Genomic DNA, 25406 nt, shown 5'->3' on the forward strand with positions numbered 1-25406 from the left:
TAGCAATATGCGGAGGTTCTCAAGCTTAAATTTAAAATTAGAAATCTCTGAATCCACTCTCCCTGGATCAGATCCGTCACCCACAGAATGAAGCTCTCCGTCTTCACGTTCTGCAAACTGTGACGCAGTATCTGACATGGCTCTCACCTCATCCGCGCGCTCTGTCCTTAACCCAGAGCTATCGCGCTTGCCTCTTAATTCTGGCAATTTAGATAATACTTCTGTCATAACAGTAGCCATGTCTTGCAAAGTGATTTGTAAGGGCCTCCCTGATGTACTTGGCGCCACAAAATCACGCACCTCCTGAGCGGGAGGCGAAGGTACTGACACGTGAGGAGAGTTAGTCGGCATAACTTCCCCCTCGTTGTCTGGTGATAATTTCTTTACATGTAAAGATTGACTTTTATTTAAAGTAGCATCAATGCAATTAGTACATAAATTTCTATTGGGCTCCACATTGGCCTTTAAACATAGTGAACAAAGAGATTCATCTATGTCAGACATGTTTAAACAGACTAGCAATGAGACTAGCAAGCTTGGAAATACTTTTCTAAATAAATTTACAAGCAATATAAAAAACGCTACTGTGCCTTTAAGAAGCACAAAAAGCTGTCACAGTTGAAATAACAATGAACCAATTAGTTATAGCAACCAATTTTTCACAGTAAATGTATTAAGTTAGCAAAGGATTGCACCCACCAGCAAATGGATGATTAACCCCTTAATACCCAAAAACGGATTAACAATTTAATAATTAACGTTTTTCTCACAGTCAAAACACACTGTCACAGGTCTCTGTGACTGATTACCTCCCTCAAAATGAATTTTGAAGACCCCTGAGCTCTCTAGAGACGATCTGGATCATGGAGGATGAAGTAGACAGATTGTGACTGAATTTTTACTGCGCAAAAAAGCGCTAAAATAGGCCCCTCCCACTCACATTACAACAGTGGGGAAGCTCAGAAAACTGTTTCTATGCAGAAAACAAAGATGGCCATGTGGTAAAAATCATGCCCCAATAAGTTTTATCACCAAGTACCTCACAAAAAACGATTAACATGCCAGTAAACGTTTTAAACATACATTTGAAAAGTTATGAATTGTTATTAATAAGCCTGCTACCAGTCGCTTTTACTGCAGTTAAGGCTCATACATTATTTCAGTATTAACAGTATTTTCAGAGTCAATTCCATTCCTTAGAAAAATACATTCAGTGTACACACACTCATCAGCCTAATACCAGTCGCTATCACTGCATTTAAGGCTGAACTTACTTTACATTGGTATCAGCAGTATTTTCTCAGTCAATTCCATTCCTCAGAAAAATAATTACTGCACATACCTCATTTGCAGGGGGGCCCTGCATGCTATTCCCCTTCTCTGAAGTTACCTCACTCCTCAGATGAGAACAGCCAGTGGATCTTAGTTAAGTCTGCTAAGATCATAGAAAACGCAGGCAGATTCTTCTTCTAATGCTGCCTGAGAATAAACAGCACACTCCGGTGCCATTTAAAATAACAAACTTTTGATTGTAGAAATAAACTAAGTTAAAAAACACCACAGACCTCTCACAGCGACCTATCTAGTTAGGCTGCAAGAGAATGACTGAATATGACATGTGAGGGGAGGAGCTATGTAGCAAGCTCTGCTGGGTGATCCTCTTGCAGCTTCCTGTTAGGAAGAGATATATTCCATAAGTAATGGATGACCCGTGGACTGACTACACTTAACAAGAGAAATCTAGGCCCCAATAAGTTTTATCACCAAAGCATATATAAAAACGATTAAACATGCCAGCAAACGTTTTATATTGCCATATTATCAGAGTATATATCTCTGGTAGTAAGCCTGATACAAGTCGCTATTAAATCACTATTTTTAGGCTTAACTTACATTAATCAGGTACCAGAATCATTTTCTAGTCCCTAGAAAAACTTAAAACTGCACATACCTCAATAGCAGGATAACCTGCACGCCATTCTCCCTCTGAAGTTACCTCACTCCTCAGACATATATGAGAACAGCAGTTAGTTACAAGCTGCAAAGATCATAGAAAAATGCAGGCAGATTCTTCTTCTAAATACTGCCTGAGATAAAATAGTACAACTCCGGTACTATTTGAAAATAACAAACTTTTGATTGAAGAAAAAACTAACTATATTTTACCACTCTCCTCTTACTACCTCCATCTTTGTTGAGAGTTGCAAGAGAATGACTGGATATGGCAGGTAGGGGAGGAGCTATATAGCAGCTCTGCTGTGGGTGTCCTCTCATTTCTGCCTTTTCAAATAAAGATAGCAAGAGAAAGAAGAAAAATTGATAATAGGAGTAAAATTAGAAAGTTGCTTAAAATTGCATGCTCTATCCGAATCATGAAAGAAAAAATATGGGTTTACTATCCCTTTAAGTAAATATCTTAGGTGTTCAATTTTAAATCTAAAAGTAATAGCTTTAGAATCCCTTTCAGATTCTCTAGAAGATGAAAGTTCTCCTTCAGAACTAGACAAGGCATCATCAACATCAGAAATTTTCATATGGCTAACCGCCGCTGCTCCAACAGAACTGCTGGTTCTAGACTCAGAGTAACAGTGTTTACCCTTTAACTTCCTTTTACATGCAACTGGCATACCACACGGGGCAGCAGATACATCCGATTGTAATTTGGCCGCAAAATCATGAGGGAAGGACCGAATCCCAGATTGTGTCTGAGAAACTGTCTTGTATTGTAGCCGCATAATTGAGCAGCAGGACACACTGTATTTAGCCTGCATAACATGCATTTTTTTAGCCTCAAATAAAAGAGTATAATAATCAACCCCCTGATAATGTTCAGAAATAGAATCCTCCATAGTACTACAATATAGAGATAAGAACGTGAGATACTCTGAAAGTGCACAACATTTTAAAAAGAAAACTGTGAAACTCCAAAGAGAATGTTGTTATACCTAGATTCACACTGGCTGCAGAATAGAATAAATGCATTTTATTTGAATAAAGTTTGTGTATAAACCTAAATCCTCACATTTGTTCTTTAGGGGCACTGGCCATAAAACTGGGGTAAAGACAGAAAAAAAAATGTATGTTCATATATTTTGACACATACATTCATAAAATTATACTTACTTTTGGTTTTCTGGTAACTCTCACTGGTTTATTGCCCTGCTGGGAATTGGGAGCCTGCTTGGTAAGACTGTTATTGTCTTCTGCCTGTATAGTGGTATCCTGTGAGCTTTCAGTGTTGCAGAACTGTAAAAGAATAAGTAAATTCTCAGGGATGGAAAAACTATTCTGTCACACTCCCCAACCAATAAGCAATATAAATGTGGGTCTGTATAAGAATGATATGTCTGTGGAATTGGAAACTATATCAATAATTCTAAAACATGTAAAAATGCATTGTGTTAATAAATGCATAAACTGATATCATGCCTACGCTTAAAACTACACTGCATTCAATGTCAAATTTAAAATAACATCATAGAGAGAAGTGGAAAAATCCCTGTCTGGGCTTTTATCATTCTGTCTAGGACTCCAAGATTATTTCTGAAAACTAGCTGGATACTATTCTCTGACAATCATTTTCCTCTTGAAAAAGTTCGCACAGGGTGAACGAAACACGTTGGGGGCGGAGCTTGATGAGGCTCCTAAGGACTAACATCCGCTACAGGGAAATAATCAGACTTATGCACTTTCGAGTTCCCAAAGATACTCATTGGATGTGAACGTGACTGCTCGATTTTTTTCCCCTACAGTGGGATACAGACTTGTGTTTTTCAACTATCTTGTGAGTGTTTTTAACCGTTGTATGTGCAATAAATGTGAAAACGTCTACCTTGATGTGGGTGTGCGCTCTGTTCTTTTCGCTACAAGATACTATTCTCTGGTTACTAAATGAAAACAAAACTATTTTATAAGTACTTTTTGTTCAACTTCTTGGTTGGACCCAGATACTCTCTCCACTATGGGAACATTTGATCATAAGGCACAGAGATTTGTAGATACCTTTCTTTTTCCATAGGAACGTTTCACTTTGTTGTTGACAGGTGAGGTATCAGCCTCTGGGGTGAAAAGGACTGCTTCTAGAGACAGAAAAAAAAACAGTGTTAGAAAATAAAAAGGAAATTTATGCTTACCTGATAAATTGATTTTTTCTACGATACGACGAGTCCACGGATTCATCCTTACTTGTGGGATATTATCCTCCTGCTAACAGGAAGTGGCAAAGAGCACCACAGCAGAGCTGTATATATAGCTCCTTCCTTCCCTCCACCCCCAGTCATTCGACCAAAGGTTTAGGAAGAGAAAGGAAAAGCTAAAAGGTGCAGAGGTGACTGAAGTTTAAAAATAAAATCTGTCTTAAAAAAAGACAGGGCGGGCCGTGGACTTGTCGTATCGCAGAAGAAATCAATTTATCAGGTTAGCATAAATTTCCTTTTCTTCTACAAGATACGACGAGTCCACGGATTCATCCTTACTTGTGGATACAATACCAAAGCTACAGGACACGGATGAACGGGAGGGACAAGACAGATACCTAAACAGAAGGCACCACTGCTTGAAGAACCTTTCTCCCAAAACAGCCTCAGAAGAAGCAAAAGTATCAAATTTGAAAAATTTGGAAAAAGTATGAAGGGAGGACCAAGTCGCAGCCTTACAAATCTGTTCAACAGAAGCATTGTTTTTAAAAGCCCATGTGGAAGCCACAGTTCTAGTAGAATGAGCCGTAATTTTTTCAGGAGGCTGCTGTCCAGCAGTCTCGTATGCCAGGCGGATGATGCTTTTCAGCCGAAAAGAAAGAGAGGTAGCCGTAGCTTTTTGACCCCTACGCTTTCCAGAATAAACAATGAATAGAGAAGATGTTTGACGGAAATGCTTGGTCGCTTGTAAGTAAAACTTCAAGGCACGAACCACGTCCAAGTTATGTAACAGACGTTCCTTCTTAGAAGAAGGATTAGGACACAAGGAAGGAACAACAATTTCCTGATTAATATTCTTATTTGAAACAACCTTAGGAAGGAATCCAGGTTTAGTACGCAAAACCACCTTATCAGAATGGAATATAAGATAAGGTGAATCACATTGTAACGCAGAAAGCTCAGAAACTCTTTGAGCAGATGAGATAGCAACCAAAAACAAAACTTTCCAAGATAACAGCTTAATATAATATCTATGGAATGCATAAGTTCAAACGGAACCCCTTGAAGAACATTGAGAACTAAATTCAAACTCCATGGCGGACCAAGAGGTTTAAACACAGGCTTGATTGTGATTAAAGCCTGACAAAAGGACTGAACGTCTGCAACATACGCCAGACGCTTGAGTAGCAAAATTGACAAAGCAGAAATTTGTCCCTTTAAGGAACTAGCTGATAATCCCTTCTCCAATCCTTCTTGGAGAAAGGACAAAATCCTAGGAATCCTAACCCTACTCCATGAGTAGCCCTTGGATTCGCACCAATAAAGATATTTACGCCATATCTTATGGTAAATCTTTCTAGTGACAGGCTTGCGTGCCTAAAACAAAGTATCAATGACCGACTCAGAGAATCCCCGCTTAGATAAAATCAAGCGTTCAATCTCCAGGCAGTCAGCTGCAGAGAATTTAGATTTTGGATGCATCAAAACACAAGGAGCAAGTGACATTTTGCAAGTCCTCTTGGTCCATACTGAATCACAATAATACAATTATGAATTAAAAACTTTAATTTTGTTACAAAAATATTTTAAGTGCAAAAACGTTACTGTCCCTTAAAAGGACAGGGCTGGCCGTGGACTGGATACACTACAAGAGAAATAAATTTATCAGGTAAGCATAAATTATGTTTTCTCTTGTTAAGTGTATCCAGTCCACGGATCATCCATTACTTGTGGGATACCAATACCAAAGCTAAAGTACACGGATGATGGGAGGGACAAGGCAGGAACCACTGCCTGTAGAACCTTTCTCCCAAAACAGCCTCCGAAGAAGCAAAAGTGTCAAATTTGTAAAATTTTGAAAAGGTGTGAAGCGAAGACCAAGTCGCAGCCTTGCAAATCTGTTCAACAGAGGCCTCATTTTTAAAGGCCCAGGTGGAAGCCACAGCTCTAGTAGAATGAGCTGTAATCCTTTCAGGGGGCTGCTGTCCAGCAGTCTTATAGGCTAAACGTATTATGCTCCGAAGCCAAAAGGAGAGAGAGGTTGCCGAAGCTTTTTGACCTCTCCTCTGTCCAGAGTAAATGACAAACAGGGCAGATGTTTGACGAAAATCTTTAGTAGCCTGTAAGTAAAACTTCAAGGCACGGACTACGTCCAGATTATGCAAAAGATGTTCCTTCTTTGAAGAAGGATTAGGACACAATGATGGAACAACAATCTCTTGATTGATATTCCTGTTAGAAACCACCTTAGGTAAAAACCCAGGTTTGGTACGCAGAACTACCTTGTCTGAATGAAAAATCAGATAAGGAGAATCACAATGTAAGGCAGATAACTCAGAGACTCTTCGAGCCGAGGAAATAGCCATCAAAAACAGAACTTTCCAAGATAAAAGTTTAATATCAATGGAATGAAGGGGTTCAAACGGAACTCCCTGAAGAACTTTAAGAACCAAGTTTAAGCTCCACGGGGGAGCAACAGTTTTAAACACAGGCTTAATCCTAACCAAAGCCTGACAAAATGCCTGGACGTCTGGAACTTCTGCCAGACGCTTGTGCAAAAGAATAGACAGAGCAGAGATCTGTCCTTTTAAAGAACTAGCTGATAAGCCTTTGTCCAAACCCTCTTGGAGAAAGTACAATATCCTAGGAATCCTAACCTTACTCCATGAGTAACTCTTGGATTCACACCAATAAAGATATTTACGCCATATCTTATGGTAGATTTTCCTGGTGACAGGCTTCCGAGCCTGTATTAAGGTATCAATGACTGACTCGGAGAAGCCACGCCTTGATAGAATCAAGCGTTCAATCTCCATGCAGTCAGTCTCAGAGAAATTAGATTTGGATGATTGAAAGGACCTTGTATTAGAAGGTCCTGCCTCAGAGGCAGAGTCCATGGTGGAAGAGATGACATGTCCACTAGGTCTGCATACCAGGTCCTGCGTGGCCATGCAGGCGCTATCAGAATCACCGATGCTCTCTCCTGTGTGATTTTGGCAATCAGTCGAGGGAGAAGAGGAAACGGTGGAAACACATAGGCCAGGTTGAAGAACCAAGGAGCTGCTAGAGCATCTATCAGCGTTGCTCCCGGGTCCCTGGACCTGGATCCGTAACAAGGAAGCTTGGCGTTCTGGCGAGACGCCATGAGATCCAGTTCTGGTTTGCCCCAACGATGGACCAGTTGAGCAAACACCTCCGGATGGGGTTCCCACTCCCCCGGATGAAAAGTCTGGCGACTTAGAAAATCCGCCTCCCAGTTCTCTACGCCTGGGATGTGGATCGCTGACAGGTGGCAAGAGTGAGACTCTGCCCAGCGAATTATCTTTGAGACTTCCAACATCGCTAGGGAACTCCTGTTTCCCCCTTGATGGTTGATGTAAGCCACAGTCGTGATGTTGTCCGACTGAAATCTGATGAACCTCAGTGTTACTAACTGAGGCCAAGCTAGGAGAGCATTGAATATTGCTCTTAACTCCAGAATATTTATTGGGAGGAGTTTCTCCTCCTGAGTCCACGATCCCTGAGCCTTCAGGGAGTTCCAGACTGCGCCCCAACCTAGAAGGCTGGCATCTGTTGTTACAATCGTCCAATCTGGCCTGCAAAAGGTCATACCCTTGGACAGATGGACACGAGAAAGCCCCCAGAGAAGAGAATCTCTGGTCTCTTGATCCAGATTTAGTAGAGGGGACAAATCTGAGTAATCCCCATTCCACTGACTTAGCATGCATAATTGCAGCGGTCTGAGATGCAGGCGCGCAAATGACACTATGTCCATTGCCGCTACCATTAAGCCGATTACTTCCATGCACTGAGCCACTGACGGGCGTGGAATGGAATGAAGGACACGGCAAGCATTTAGAAGTTTTGATAACTTGGACTCCGTCAGGTAAATTTTCATCTCTACAGAATCTATAAGAGTCCCTAGGAAGGAGACTCTTGTGAGTGGTGATAGAGAACTCTTTTCCACGTTCACTTTCCACCCATGCGACCTCAGAAATGCCAGAACTATCTCTGTATGAGACTTGGCAATTTGAAAGCTTGACGCCTGTACACCGAGCCCCTTCTCCAATCTAGGGATGAAACAATGAGAGTGATAAATCTATCTGAAAAACCTTTAAACAAATCACACATCTCTATCTTATCAAAAGAATTATCTTTCTGTCTATCACAAGATGTCAACAAGTTTGAAGTAATTAAAGATATTCAATTATATCTAAGGAAAATAGCTTTGAAAAAAACAGTTCAACAATACACCCCCTCTGGAAGGATGGAGCATGGAGGAATTAAGTAGTTTAAAAGACTTAGAAGAATTATTGGATGAAAACACTAATGAAACAGAACAAAAATGGAGAAGTAAATTAAAAAATAAATCTACTTCCAAAAAGCATTCACTCGCCTCAAATACAGGTTTTCAACAACTTGGTTTGTCAAGAAATCACAGATTTAAAATTGAACCTCAAAATACAAAATCTATCCTACAAAGAGAAAATGGCACTCAGAGAAATGCAAGATTGGGATGATGTGGTCATTCGCAATTCGGACAAAGGGGGCAATATCGTAATTTGGACTCTGGAAATGTACTTGAGAGAAGTGAACAAACAGCTCAATGATAAAAAATGCTATTCAAAACTGTTATTTAATCCTATTGAGGGATACCAACAAATTTACAATTATATGATCAGTAAAGCATACAAAGATGCAGTAATAACAGATAAAGAAAATAAATTTTTGGAAGTACCAAATCCAAAAGTGGCCACACTATACCTCATCCCAAAAGTACACAAAAACCAGACAAACCCCCCAGGGAGACCTATACTATCTGGTATAGGTTGTCTTACAGAGAAAGCGAGTCAATACATTGACCATAGGTTAAGGAACTTTGTACACGAGTTGCCCTCTTATGTAGAGGACACTATGGAGGTCCTACAAAAGTTAGACAACATCTACATTGAAAAAACCATGTGGCTTGTGACAACAGATGTAGAAGCGTTAAATACCTTTATAGATCATGACAAGGGAGTACAGGCGGTGAGAAGAAGATGAAAATCACAATAAATTTATCATTGACTTACTGAAATTTGTCTTACAATATAATTTCTTCACCTTTGACAATGGATTTTACTTAGACACGAGGAACAGCAATGGGGACAGCGTGCGCCCCCACTTACGCTAATTTATTTATGGGTTGGTGGGAGGCGGAATATGTATTCACTGAAAATAATATCCAATACACTGACTGTATACCCCTATGGATAAGATTCATTGACGATATTTTGTTCATATGGGAGGGCTCTTATGAAACACTACAAGAGTTCCTAGCCATATTGAATAGAAATGATCTAAATATCCGGTTAACATCTGAAATGAGCCAAAAAGAAATTGCTTTCCTAGATCTGAGAATAATCAAAGAGGAAGATGGAAGAATAACCACAGACCTGTACAGGAAGAAGACCGCAACAAATAGCCTATTACACAAGTCAAGTGCTCATGCACCAGGTACTCTAAGAGGATTACCAACAGGGGAATTTTTGAGAACTAGACGTAATTGTACGGATTTGAGTACCTTTAAAATTAGAGCCAAAGAACTTGAAGAAAGGCTAACTATTAGAGGTTACAATAAGACAAGTATCAAAAAAGCAAAAAATAAAGCAATTAACATCAATAGGAGAGAACTCTTAAGGAAGAAGAATAAACAAAAAGATAACAAAACGAGATTGATCTTGACATATACTTCACAAACCAACCAAATTAAAGAAATCATCCAGAAGCATTGGCATGTCTTAACATCAGATCCAGTATTAAGAATGCAACTGGGAGAAAAAACCAGAGATTGGATATAGACGGTCCAAAAACATGAAAGACATGCTAACACAGAGTCATTACAGCAGAAAAAGAACAATGACTGCTTTCACTCCAGGATCCTTCAAATGTGGAACATGTTCCACATGTCAGTATATCAAAAGAACTGATACCACAACTGACAGGTTTGGACAAACTCATAAAATTAACAAATACATCAGCTGCAACACCCAGGGGGTAATATATGTATTACAATGCACGTGCCAACTATACTATGTAGGCATGACGACTCGTAAGATAAGAGTACGCTTAATGGAACATCTAAGAAACATCAAGAATGCCAGAAAAGATGTGGCTGATGGCAAAGCTATAACCAGTGTGGCATCACACTTCCTATCTAAGCATAATTCTAGCCCCAAAGGTCTGCAATGTTGGGGAGTAGAACATATTAAACTAGGAGTAAGAGGAGGAGACGTAGAAACAGCTCTGCTTAAAGATGAAAGTAAGTGGATATATTTATTAAATTCGGTACATCCAAATGGAATAAATGAAAACAACAACTTCTTTGTATTCCTATAGAGAAAAGAGGATGAGATTCATATAGAAGGTAAATAAAGACAAAGAAAGACAACCATCTTCAGTACAGAAAGAAACTAAAAACAAAAAAACAATTTTAAAACTTATAAAGAGTGGACATTTGAGAGAAAAAAGTTACATAATAATTTCATTGGTTCCAGGATGTCATATATATTTTTCAATAACAAAAAACTCAAGTTTCACAAAAATCCCTTTCCCCTTTAGTTTTTAAGTAATTTCACAATGCCTTTCACAAATATTGTTTTTCATTATATCACCAAAATAAGAGCACTTTGGAGCACACAAAATCAGGAGCACTATAAGAGCACTTTTAAACACAGATAGAATTGAGAGCACCATACAGAAAAGGCACAAGAAACGTAATTAGAAGTAAAAAGCACATTTCACGAAGCACAGGCCAAATTATAAGAACATTTAAGATTGAAACCAAGGCACGAAACACTCACGCCAGCTCCTTTGAATATGAGTACAAGGGCAACACAATTCACATACTCAGTAATTCAATCTAATAAAATGTTAAGTAATGCACCAACACATCAATATGATCACAATCAACACAGCTAACGTAAACATAATAGTGAAATCATTTTACATAATGGGAATCACGTAGACACTTAAAATTAGTGGAAATCACAGGTGAATAAAAATATAAAGTATAGATTCAAAACACAACAATTTATTTCACACACAAAAATTGAATAGTATCATAAGTTAATAAAACACACAATAATAAAAGCAATCACATCACGATAATAAAAAACAGAATTTATGTTTACCTGATAAATTTCTTTCTCCAACGGTGTGTCCGGTCCACGGCGTCATCCTTACTTGTGGGATATTCTCTTCCCCAACAGGAAATGGCAAAGAGCCCAGCAAAGCTGGTCACATGATCCCTCCTAGGCTCCGCCTACCCCAGTCATTCGACCGACGTTAAGGAGGAATATTTGCATAGGAGAAACCATATGGTACCGTGGTGACTGTAGTTAAAGAAAATAAATTATCAGACCTGATTAAAAAACCAGGGCGGGCCGTGGACCGGACACACCGTTGGAGAAAGAAATTTATCAGGTAAACATAAATTCTGTTTTCTCCAACATAGGTGTGTCCGGTCCACGGCGTCATCCTTACTTGTGGGAACCAATACCAAAGCTTTAGGACACGGATGAAGGGAGGGAGCAAATCAGGTCACCTAAATGGAAGGCACCACGGCTTGCAAAACCTTTCTCCCAAAAATAGCCTCAGAAGAAGCAAAAGTATCAAACTTGTAAAATTTGGTAAAAGTGTGCAGCGAAGACCAAGTCGCTGCCCTACATATCTGATCAACAGAAGCCTCGTTCTTGAAGGCCCATGTGGAAGCCACAGCCCTAGTGGAATGAGCTGTGATTCTTTCGGGAGGCTGCCGTCCGGCAGTCTCGTAAGCCAATCTGATGATGCTTTTAATCCAAAAAGAGAGAGAGGTAGAAGTTGCTTTTTGACCTCTCCTTTTACCTGAATAAACAACAAACAAGGAAGATGTTTGTCTAAAATCCTTTGTAGCATCTAAATAGAATTTTAGAGCGCGAACAACATCCAAATTGTGCAACAAACGTTCCTTCTTTGAAACTGGTTTTGGACACAGAGAAGGTACGATAATCTCCTGGTTAATGTTTTTGTTAGAAACAACTTTTGGAAGAAAACCAGGTTTAGTACGTAAAACCACCTTATCTGCATGGAACACCAGATAAGGAGGAGAACTCTGCAGAGCAGATAATTCTGAGACTCTTCTAGCAGAAGAAATCGCAACTAAAAACAAAACTTTCCAAGATAATAACTTAATATCAACGGAATGTAAGGGTTCAAACGGAACCCCCTGAAGAACTGAAAGAACTAAATTGAGACTCCAAGGAGGAGTCAAAGGTTTGTAAACAGGCTTGATTCTAACCAGAGCCTGAACAAAGGCTTGAACATCTGGCACAGCTGCCAGCTTTTTGTGAAGTAATACCGACAAGGCAGAAATCTGTCCCTTCAGGGAACTAGCAGATAATCCTTTTTCCAATCCTTCTTGAAGGAAGGATAGAATCCTAGGAATCTTAACCTTGTCCCAAGGGAATCCTTTAGATTCACACCAACAGATATATTTCTTCCAAATTTTGTGGTAAATCTTTCTAGTTACAGGCTTTCTGGCCTGAACAAGAGTATCGATAACAGAATCTGAGAATCCTCGCTTCGATAAAATCAAGCGTTCAATCTCCAAGCAGTCAGCTGGAGTGAAACCAGATTCGGATGTTCGAACGGACCCTGAACAAGAAGGTCTCGTCTCAAAGGTAGCTTCCAAGGTGGAGCCGATGACATATTCACCAGATCTGCATACCAAGTCCTGCGTGGCCACGCAGGAGCTATCAAGATCACCGACGCCCTCTCCTGATTGATCCTGGCTACCAGCCTGGGGATGAGAGGAAATGGCGGGAACACATAAGCTAGTTTGAAGGTCCAAGGTGCTACTAGTGCATCCACTAGAGCCGCCTTGGGATCCCTGGATCTGGCCCCGTAGCAAGGAACTTTGAAGTTCTGACGAGAGGCCATCAGATCCATGTCTGGAATGCCCCACAGGTGAGTGACTTGGGCAAAGATTTCCGGATGGAGTTCCCACTCCCCCGGATGCAATGTCTGACGACTCAGAAAATCCGCTTCCCAATTTTCCACTCCTGGGATGTGGATAGCAGACAGGTGGCAGGAGTGAGACTCCGCCCATAGAATGATTTTGGTCACTTCTTCCATCGCTAGGGAACTCCTTGTTCCCCCCTGATGGTTGATGTACGCAACAGTTGTCATGTTGTCTGATTGAAACCGTATGAACTTGGTCCTCGCTAGCCGAGGCCAGGCCTTGAGAGCATTGAATATCGCTCTCAGTTCCAGAATATTTATCGGTAGAAGAGATTCTTCCCGAGACCAAAGACCCTGAGCTTTCAGGGATCCCCAGACCGCGCCCCAGCCCATCAGACTGGCGTCGGTCGTGACAATGACCCACTCTGGTCTGCGGAACGTCATCCCTTGAGACAGATTGTCCAGGGACAGCCACCAACGGAGTGAGTCTCTGGTCCTCTGATTTACTTGTATCTTCGGAGACAAGTCTGTATAGTCCCCATTCCACTGACTGAGCATGCACAGTTGTAATGGTCTTAGATGAATGCGCGCAAAAGGAACTATGTCCATCGCCGCTACCATCAACCCGATCACTTCCATGCACTGAGCTATGGAAGGAAGAGGAACGGAATGAAGTATCCGACAAGAGTCTAGAAGTTTTGTTTTTCTGGCCTCTGTTAGAAAGATCCTCATTTCTAAAGAGTCTATAATTGTTCCCAAGAAGGGAACCCTTGTTGACGGGGATAGAGAACTCTTTTCCACGTTCACTTTCCAGCCGTGAGATCTGAGAAAGGCCAGGACAATGTCCGTGTGAGCCTTTGCTTGAGGAAGGGACGACGCTTGAATCAGAATGTCGTCCAGGTAAGGTACTACTGCAATGCCCCTTGGTCTTAGCACCGCTAGAAGGGAGCCTAGTACCTTTGTGAAAATCCTTGGAGCAGTGGCTAATCCGAAAGGAAGCGCCACGAACTGGTAATGTTTGTCCAGGAATGCAAACCTTAGGAACCGATGATGTTCCTTGTGGATAGGAATATGTAGATACGCATCCTTTAAATCCACCGTGGTCATGAATTGACCCTCCTGGATGGAAGGAAGAATAGTTCGAATGGTTTCCATCTTGAAAGATGGAACCTTGAGAAACTTGTTTAAGATCTTGAGATCTAAGATTGGTCTGAACGTTCCCTCTTTTTTGGGAACTATGAACAGATTGGAGTAGAACCCCATCCCTTGTTCTCTTAGTGGAACAGGATGAATCACTCCCATTTTTAACAGGTCTTCTACACAATGTAAGAACGCCTGTTTTTTTATGTGGTCTGAAGACAACTGAGACCTGTGGAACCTCCCCCTTGGGGGAAGTCCCTTGAATTCCAGAAGATAACCCTGGGAGACTATTTCTAGCGCCCAAGGATCCAGAACATCTCTTGCCCAAGCCTGAGCGAAGAGAGAGAGTCTGCCCCCCACCAGATCCGGTCCCGGATCGGGGGCCAATATTTCATGCTGTCTTGGTAGCAGTGGCAGGCTTCTTGGCCTGCTTTCCCTTGTTCCAGCCTTGCATTGGTCTCCAAGCTGGCTTGGCTTGAGAAGTATTACCCTCTTGCTTAGAGGACGTAGCACTTTGGGCTGGTCCGTTTTTACGAAAGGGACGAAAATTAGGTCTATTTTTCGCCTTGAAAGGCCGATCCTGAGGAAGGGCGTGGCCCTTACCCCCAGTGATATCCGAGATAATCTCTTTCAAGTCAGGGCCAAACAGCGTTTTCCCCTTGAAAGGAATGTTTAGTAGCTTGTTCTTGGAAGACGCGTCAGCCGACCAAGATTTCAACCAAAGCGCTCTGCGCGCCACAATAGCAAACCCAGAATTCTTAGCCGCTAACCTAGCCAATTGCAAAGTGGCGTCTAGGGTGAAAGAATTAGCCAATTTGAGAGCATTGATTCTGTCCATAATCTCCTCATAAGGAGGAGAATCACTATCGAGCGCCTTTATCAGTTCATCAAACCAGAAACATGCGGCTGTAGTGACAGGGACAATGCATGAAATTGGTTGTAGAAGGTAACCCTGCTGAACAAACATCTTTTTAAGCAAACCTTCTAATTTTTTATCCATAGGATCTTTGAAAGCGCAACTATCCTCTATGGGTATAGTGGTGCGTTTGTTTAAAGTAGAAACCGCTCCCTCGACCTTGGGGACTGTCTGCCATAAGTCCTTTCTGGGGTCGACCATAGGAAACAATTTTTTAAATATGGGGGGAGGGACGAAAGGAATACCGGGCCTTTCCCATTCTTTATTAACAATGTCCGCCACCCGCTTGGGTATAGGAAAAGCTTCTGGGAGCTCCGGCACCTCTAGGAACTTGTCCATTTTACATAGTTTCTCTGGGATGACCAACTTTTCACAATCATCCAGAGTGGATAATACCTCCTTAAGCAGAATGCGGAGATGTTCCAACTTAAATTTAAATGCAATTACATCAGGTTCAGCCTGTTGAGAAATGTTCCCTGAATCAGTAATTTCTCCCTCAGACAAAACCTCCCTGGCCCCCTCAGATTGGGTTAGGGGCCCTTCAGAGATATTAATATCAGCGTCGTCATGCTCTTCAGTAACTAAAACAGAGCAGCCACGCTTACGCTGACAAGGGTTCATTTTGGCTAAAATGTTTTTGACAGAATTATCCATTACAGCCGTTAATTGTTGCATAGTAAGCAGTATTGGCGCGCTAGATGTACTAGGGGCCTCCTGAGTGGGCAAGACTCGTGTAGACGAAGGAGGGAATGATGCAGTACCATGCTTACTCCCCTCACTTGAGGAATCATCTTGGGCATCATTGTCATTATCACATAAATCACATTTATTTAAATGAACAGGAATTCTGGCTTCCCCACATTCAGAACACAGTCTATCTGGTAGTTCAGACATGTTAAACAGGCATAAACTTGATAATAAAGTACAAAAAACGTTTTAAAATAAAACCGTTACTGTCACTTTAAATTTTAAACTGAACACACTTTATTACTGCAATTGCGAAAAAACATGAAGGAATTGTACAAAATTCACCAAATTTTCACCACAGTGTCTTAAAGCCTTAAAAGGATTGCACCCCAAATTTGGAAGCTTTAACCCTTAAAATAACGGAACCGGAGCCGTTTTAACACTTTAACCCCTTTACAGTCCCTGGTATCTGCTTTGCTGAGACCCAACCAAGCCCAAAGGGGAATACGATACCAAATGACGCCTTCAGAAAGTCTTTTCTAAGTATCAGAGCTCCTCTCACATGCGACTGCATGCCATGCCTCTCAAAAACAAGTGCGCCACACCGGCGCGAAAATGAGGCTCTGCTTATGCTTTGGGAAAGCCCCAGAGAAATAAGGTGTCTAATACAGTGCCTGCCGATATTATAATATCAATAAAACCCAGATAAAATGATTCCTCAAAGCTAAATATGTTTTAAAACTGAATCGATTTAGCCCAGAAAAGTCTACAATCTTAATAAGCCCTTGTGAAGCCCTTATTTACCATCGTAATAAACATGGCTTACCGGATCCCATAGGGAAAAATGACAGCTTCCAGCATTACATCGTCTTGTTAGAATGTGTCATACCTCAAGCAGCAAGAGACTGCACACTGTTCCCCCAACTGAAGTTAATTGCTCTCAACAGTCCTGTGTGGAACAGCCATGGATTTTAGTTACGGTGCTAAAATCATTTTCCTCATACAAACAGAAATCTTCATCTCTTTTCTGTTTCTGAGTAAATAGTACATACCAGCACTATTTTAAAATAACAAACTCTTGATTGAATAATAAAAACTACAGTTAAACACTAAAAAACTCTAAGCCATCTCCGTGGAGATGTTGCCTGTACAACGGCAAAGAGAATGACTGGGGTAGGCGGAGCCTAGGAGGGATCATGTGACCAGCTTTGCTGGGCTCTTTGCCATTTCCTGTTGGGGAAGAGAATATCCCACAAGTAAGGATGACGCCGTGGACCGGACACACCTATGTTGGAGAAAAGATAATTATGAGCCACTATTTACCACACAGAAATAATAAATAATAAAAGCAATCACATCACGACAATTCCATGTGATGGATGGGCAACCATTTACCACATAGAAATAAGACACATTTATATGCCACTGTATTCAACCATCTAATAATCTAGCAGAACATATATTAAAAGTATTAATTTTCAAACACAAATATAAGCTAGTATTATAACTAGCGCAAACGCAAGGAAAACCATGAAACAAATTTTCACGTGAGTGAAAAAATATTAACAATACATCCAATGGAAATGGCTGTTCTCTCCCTGTCACTCTTAGGTAACCATGTGGTTTATTCAGATAATAGGGTTATTAAAAGAGAAGAATGCAGGATTAGGATAATAAATCAAATTTCACTTAAAAACTTTGCTTAATAAACAATTAAATTACTTTCTATAGTGGAGAATTACACTACCATATCAATAATGATAATAAGAAATAATGAAAGGTCATTAACAAAGAATTAAAACTAACTTTCTGTCCATGACCTGTAGAAATCAATATGACGAAACAGTGAATTCCCACATTAGAAGACACAAATGAAGGATCGGCATTGAAAAGAAAAAGATGTTCACCGTAACATCTAAATAAGTAATCAATCTTAAAATACATCATGAAATGGGTCAACAATAAAACATTACAACAAACTTTCTGTCCATGATCTACAAAAATTAATATGATGAAACGGTAAATACTGATATAGGAAGAGATGAAGGAAGGATTTGTACTGAAAAACATGTCCACCTTAATACCTGAAATCAGTAGTCGACCTTAAAACACAGCATAGCATCGTACACATTGATCCCAATAGGCTGTACACACATGATTGACAGCCGACATCAATGAATGAAATCACGATAGAGGCGGAACCTCCGCAAACAAAAATAAATAAATACTTTGAAAATTGGCGGCCCGCCACCTTTGATAAAGCCGTAACTGGCGAAACGCGTCAGGGGGGTTGCGTGGGACGATGGGGTCCCACTAGAAAGTTTTATGTTTTTTAATTTAATCTATCTCAATTGCTAAATCTAATAGTTAAGGGTTGTTGGTGCTAATCATATATGACACAAGTGTGTGAGTGCATGTTATCGGTTAAAACGTATGATTGTGAAAATAATCTAAGTGAAACTATTAGTTAACATTATCCGAATAACAACAAACAGTGCATTCTAACGAGTGTAAGGGGGGTATAGTCACATAGTAATATCGGTCGCTAATACAGTTGCAGCCGAACAATACCCCACATCAGTGACAAGATTACCAAAAGCTCAATTGTAGTGAGAATAGCTCAAATTGGCAGTTAGGGAATGAATGCTAGCATAATTGCCGCAATCCACAAGTGCATAGTACTGTATTGTTAAGTGATCCGGAACATACATTACAAAATATATCTAATATATAAAACAACGCATAAACGTGGAGCCATCTTGGCAATAATGAAACAAAGGTAATACACAAGTATTATCGAGTGCAGTTTGAATTCTAATGCGGATGCTGTAAATATATTTATTTATAACTAGCCTCAAGGTCTTTAGAAGCAGAGTCAGATTGTGGGTGTTGTAAGATTGTGTATTGACAGTATCTACTTATAATTACACAATGCGTGTTGCGAGATACATGTAACACAAAGTAACCAGCCACCAATAGAAAGAATTGTAACAATAAAGACACCATTGTAAATGGTGGAACTTGTAAAAACATTATTAGCATAATGACACTCGCGCACACAGGCACTATTATCTATTGAATCACTAAACAGTGTATGAATGGATAACAATTGAGTTATTAGTGTGAATGACGACACCCGCAATAACATCACTGATACAACCAAATTAAATATAAGGTATCATTAAACCCAATAAACTGCATGCCAAGCAAAACCCATTACAATAAGTGGGGTCATAAATAATATAAGACAGCATGGCTACACTGCACTAGCTAGTGATCCTGGAGTCAATCATAATCCAACTATAAGATTGTCATTCTGAATCACATGAGTGTCATTCTAGACAACAGTACAATGTAATATACATAAAATCGCTTTATTTTTAAGCGGTTAGAGGAAAAACAGACCCAAAATCGTATAGTCACCGGACTTGACAGTAACCTAAAAACGGTTGTTCAAACTCATTATATGATTAATCCCATAAGGGGAATACAATAATAAATTAGTGAGATGACAACCGTATGATCACAAAGAATATAAGTGGAAGGTATAATAGATATCCTCTGAATAAATTTATATATAAACAAGGTTAATTGTACACTAATCCAATAAAGTGAAGTTAATTTCAAAATACCAAGAACCTTATAATAAGGGTCTGTGTGTACATGTGAATAAAGCCTGAAAATCCCTTCTGCCAACCTAGCTTAAAATTGAACAAATTTCACACTAATAAAAGCCTCAACAAATATATGAGAAACTAACGCACCAACAGATACCTATTACAGGGCTCTTATTACCCCTACTTTACAAAAATACGTGAGTACCGATTAATTCAATTACACAACCAAGATTAATATAAGAACTAACCGGTCTCACAAACTACTAAATAGCAACCAGAGAGAGTTGCCAGTGGCAATTTGAGATAGAGTGATTTTAAGTGTTCATGTCTACCCATTCTTTTTAAGGTAAACAAAAGTTAAATTTTAAATTGTATCAGTGGCTCTACCCCAGTCTGGGCAGAGAGTGCTACATAGCATTTCTTTCCAGGGATTCTATCCCAATTGTTCTGCAAGCTGTATCAGGATGTCGTCTAGATACGGAGCCACCGCTATGCCTCGCGGTCTTAGAACCGCCAGAAGTGAGCCCAGAACCTTTGTAAAAATTCTCGGGGCAGTGGCCAACACGAAGGGAAGAGCTACAAATTGGTAATGCCTGTCTAGAAAGGCAAACCTTAGGAACCGATGATGATCTTTGTGAATCGGTATGTGAAGGTAGGCATCCTTTAAGTCCACTGTGGTCATGTACTGACCCTCTTGGATCATGGGTAGGATGGTCCGAATAGTTTCCATTTTGAATGATGGAACTCTGAGGAATTTGTTTAAGATCTTTAGATCCAAGATTGGTCTGAAGGTTCCCTCTTTCTTGGGAACCACAAACAGATTTGAATAAAATCCCTGTCCTTGTTCCGTCCGCGGAACTGGATGGATCACTCCCATTACTAGGAGGTCTTGCACACAGCTTAGGAATGCCTCTTTCATTATCTGGTTTGCTGATAACCTTGAAAGATGAAATCTCCCTTGTGGAGGAGAAGCTTTGAAGTCCAGAAGATATCCCTGAGATATGATCTCCAACGCCCAGGGATCCTGTACATCTCTTGCCCACGCCTGGGCGAAGAGAGAAAGTATGCCCCCCACTAGATCCGTTTCCGGATAGGGGGCCGTTCCTTCATGCTGTCTTGGGGGCAGAAGGCTTCCTGGCCTGCTTGCCCTTGTTCCAGGACTGGTTAGGTTTCCAGGCCTGTCTGGAATGAGCAACAGTTCCCTCTTGTTTTGAAACGGAGGAAGTTGATGCTGCTCCTGCCTTGAAATTTCGAAAGGCACGAAAATTAGACTGTTTGGCCTTTGATTTGGCCCTGTCCTGAGGAAGGGTATGACCCTTGCCTCCAGTAATGTCAGCAATAATTTCCTTCAAGCCAGGCCCGAATAAGGTCTGCCCCTTGAAAGGAATGTTGAGTAATTTAGACTTCGAAGTCACGTCAGCTGACCAGGATTTAAGCCATAGCGCCTGGATGGCGAATCCTGAATTCTTAGCCGTTAGTTTAGTCAAATGAACAATGGCATCAGAAACAAATGAGTTAGCTAGCTTAAGCGTTCTAAGCTTGTCAATAATTCATTCAATGGAGCTGTCTGGATGGCCTCTTCCAGGGCCTCAAACCAGAATGCCGCCGCAGCAGTGACAGGCGCAATGCATGCAAGGGGCTGTAAAATAAACCTTGTTGAATAAACATTTTCTTAAGGTAACCCTCCAATTTTTTTATCCATTGGATCTGAAAAAGCACAACTGTCCTCAACCGGGATAGTGGTACGCTTTGCTAAAGTAGAAACTGCTCCCTCCACCTTAGAGACCGTCTGCCATAAGTCCCGTGTAGTGGAGTCTATTGGAAACATTTTTCTAAATATAGGAGGTGGGGAAAAGGGCACACCGGGTCTATCCCACTCCTTGCTAATAATTTCTGTAAGCCTTTTAGGTATAGGAAAAACGTCAGTACACACCGGCACCGCATAGTATCTATCCAGCCTAAACAATTTCTCTGGAATTGCAACTGTGTTACAGTCATTCAGAGCAGCTAATACCTCCCCAAGCAATACACGGAGGTTCTCAAGCTTAAATTTAAAATTAGAAATCTCGGAATCAGGTTTCCCCGAGTCAGAGATGTCACCCACAGACTGAAGCTCTCCGTCCTCATGTTCTGCATACTGTGACGCAGTATCAGACATGGCTCTAACAGCATTTGCGTGCTCTGTATCTCTCCTAACGCCAGAGCTATCGCGCTTGCCTCTTAATTCAGGCAATCTAGATAATACCTCTGACAGGGTATTATTCATGATTGCAGCCATGTCCTGTAAGGTATAAGTAGCAGCAGTCATCAGACCGACACGTCTTAACCTTTTCACCACCTCTGAGGTGACAGAGAGAAATCGCCCCAAACACACTATCTCAGGGTGATTGACAGGCCCTTTTTTTGCGCAAGAGATAGAGATGGCATTACACAATCACTTGAGTGTGTAATGTTACATAGAGCAGCGGACTTAAAGTATCGCACCCAGTTTAGTGCATGGAGGCCTATATATCTCAAAAATACCGTGCAGCCATGTTACTTACCATTCATATCCGCTCCTTCTGAGTGTGTAGAAAAGCTGTCATCAGAAACGACAGTTAGTAAGGGTGAGTATGTCAGCTTAGCCCTTGCGTTCACATCGTCTGAATTTTCAATTGGTTTTGTCACATCACTGTAGTCTGAAAACAGAGCAGATGTGAGTTATGCATTTTTCTAAGTAGAAGAGCAGGTTGCTATTGCAGTCTTAATTCTATGTTCCTAAGAAAAGCCGGAAATTACCCTGTGGGGAGAAAGGAGAATCACTGCTGCAGCTATCTGCTTCAAAGCACAGAGAGAACGGCTCAATGGACTCCTGAATTGAAAAAGTGAACAAAAGACAAAAAGATTAGAATTCCCATATTTGAAGTTTAAATGAGCATTTCAATGAACAGTTTGGCACACATGGGTGGACGCCTATCATCTATGTATACAGCACATTAACTACAAGATATATTTTATTGGGGTGTGTTTAAAAATGTAAATACACACACCACCTCTGCCACCTGATAAAAGGTAATATTTGTAATCACCATGCATATACTTTAAGTTTTCACAAGAGGGCACAGAAATATATATCAAGCACCCACACAATTAAAGTTCGTAAGACAGACTCTTCCATTGGCATTTAACCTAGCTGTGTACTTGCACTTGTGTGCCAGACTTTATGTATTAATATTTTTGATTTGTAATTTTGCCTATGGATTTTGCTTCCAGGCTTGTTTGAGGTTTAACTGCCTGAGTCACTAAAATGTGGGTAGCTGCCAGTGAGTGCTGTTGAGTACCTAGGGCTAAGTTTTGCAGTGACATGGGATTTGTATCCAATCCATTCCATTCATTTAGCTCTCTCGATATATCTATATTTAAAGATTATATATATATATATATATATATATATATATATATATATATATAACATAATTTATGTAAGAACTTACCTGATAAATTCATTTCTTTCATATTAACAAGAGTCCATGAGCTAGTGACGTATGGGATATACATTCCTACCAGGAGGGGCAAAGTTTCCCAAACCTTAAAATGCCTATAAATACACCCCTCACCACACCCACAAATCAGTTTAACGAATAGCCAAGAAGTGGGGTGATAAGAAAAAGTGCGAAGCATATAAAATAAGGAATTGGAATAATTGTGCTTTATACAAAAAAATCATAACCACCACAAAAAAGGGTGGGCCTCATGGACTCTTGTTAATATGAAAGAAATGAATTTATCAGGTAAGTTCTTACATAAATTATGTTTTCTTTCATGTAATTAACAAGAGTCCATGAGCTAGTGACGTATGGGATAATGACTACCCAAGATGTGGATCTTTCCACACAAGAGTCACTAGAGAGGGAGGGATAAAATAAAGACAGCCAATTCCTGCTGAAAATAATCCACACCCAAAATAAAGTTTAACAAAAAACATAAGCAGAAGATTCAAACTGAAACCGCTGCCTGAAGAACTTTTCTACCAAAAACTGCTTCAGAAGAAGAAAATACATCAAAATGGTAGAATTTGGTAAAAGTATGCAAAGAAGACCAAGTTGCTGCTTTGCAGATCTGGTCAACCGAAGCTTCATTCCTAAACGCCCAGGAAGTAGATACTGACCTAGTAGAATGAGCTGTAATTCTCTGAGGCGGAGTTTTACCCGACTCAACATAGGCAAGATGAATTAAAGATTTCAACCAAGATGCCAAAGAAATGGCAGAAGCTTTCTGGCCTTTCCTAGAACCGGAAAAGATAACAAATAGACTAGAAGTCTTACGGAAAGATTTCGTAGCTTCAACATAATATTTCAAAGCTCTAACAACATCCAAAGAATGCAATGATTTCTCCTTAGAATTCTTAGGATTAGGACATAATGAAGGAACCACAATTTCTCTACTAATGTTGTTGGAATTCACAACTTTAGGTAAAAATTCAAAAGAAGTTCGCAACACCGCCTTATCTTGATGAAAAATCAGAAAAGGAGACTCACATGAAAGAGCAGATAATTCAGAAACTCTTCTAGCAGAAGAGATAGCCAAAAGGAACAAAACTTTCCAAGAAAGTAATTTAATGTCCAATGAATGCATAGGTTCAAACGGAGGAGCTTGAAGAGCTCCCAGAACCAAATTCAAACTCCAAGGAGGAGAAATTGACTTAATGACAGGTTTTATACGAACCAAAGCTTGTACAAAACAATGAATATCAGGAAGAATAGCAATCTTTCTGTGAAAAAGAACAGAAAGAGCAGAGATTAGTCCTTTCAAAGAACTTGCGGACAAACCCTTATCCAAACCATCCTGAAGAAATTGTAAAATTCTCGGTATTCTAAAAGAATGCCAAGAAAAATGATGAGAAAGACACCAAGAAATATAAGTCTTCCAGACTCTATAATATATCTCTCGAGATACAGATTTACGAGCCTGTAACATAGTATTAATCACGGAGTCAGAGAAACCTCTATGACCAAGAATCAAGCGTTCAATCTCCATACCTTTAAATTTAAGGATTTCAGATCCGGATGGAAAAAAGGACCTTGTGACAGAAGGTCTGGTCTTAACGGAAGAGTCCATGGCTGGCAAGATGCCATCCGGACAAGATCCGCATACCAAAACCTGTGAGGCCATGCCGGAGCTATTAGCAGAACAAACGAGCATTCCCTCAGAATCTTGGAGATTACTCTTGGAAGAAGAACTAGAGGCGGAAAGATATAGGCAGGATGATACTTCCAAGGAAGTGATAATGCATCCACTGCCTCCGCCTGAGGATCCCGGGATCTGGACAGATACCTGGGAAGTTTCTTGTTTAGATGAGAGGCCATCAGATCTATCTCTGGGAGCCCCCACAATTGAACAATCTGAAGAAATACCTCTGGGTGAAGAGACCATTCGCCCGGATGCAACGTTTGGCGACTGAGATAATCCGCTTCCCAATTGTCTACACCTAGGATATGAACCGCAGAGATTAGACAGGAGCTGGATTCCGCCCAAACTAAAATTCGAGATACTTCTTTCATAGCCAGAGGACTGTGAGTCCCTCCTTGATGATTGATGTATGCCACAGTTGTGACATTGTCTGTCTGAAAACAAATGAACGATTCTCTCTTCAGAAGAGGCCAAAACTGAAGAGCTCTGAAAATTGCACGGAGTTCCAAAATATTGATCGGTAATCTCACCTCCTGAGATTCCCAAACTCCTTGTGCCGTCAGAGATCCCCACACAGCTCCCCAACCTGTGAGACTTGCATCTGTTGAAATTACAGTCCAGGTCGGAAGAACAAAAGAAGCCCCCTGAATTAAACGATGGTGATCTGTCCACCACGTTAGAGAGTGTCGAACAATCGGTTTTAAAGATATTAATTGAGATATCTTCGTGTAATCCCTGCACCATTGGTTCAGCATACAGAGC

At 40.5% G+C, this 25406-nt stretch overlaps 1 protein-coding gene across 1 annotated transcript in view; it reads right to left on the reverse strand.

Moving 5' to 3' along the window:
- The window catches only part of CDCA2 (cell division cycle associated 2), a 191233-nt gene that overhangs the window by 56728 nt on the left and 109099 nt on the right, over positions 1-25406 (reverse strand). The window contains exons 10-13 of the mRNA XM_053718112.1: positions 22254-22326; positions 22019-22153; positions 4003-4079; positions 3124-3246 (exon numbers count right to left, since the gene is read on the reverse strand). Of these exons, the coding sequence (XP_053574087.1) occupies positions 3124-3246; positions 4003-4079; positions 22019-22153; positions 22254-22326 (408 nt within the window). The remainder of the gene's footprint in view (positions 1-3123; positions 3247-4002; positions 4080-22018; positions 22154-22253; positions 22327-25406) is intronic.

Source organism: Bombina bombina, chromosome 6, assembly GCF_027579735.1.
Source record: "Bombina bombina isolate aBomBom1 chromosome 6, aBomBom1.pri, whole genome shotgun sequence".
In the NCBI taxonomy this organism is placed as follows: domain Eukaryota; kingdom Metazoa; phylum Chordata; class Amphibia; order Anura; family Bombinatoridae; genus Bombina; species Bombina bombina.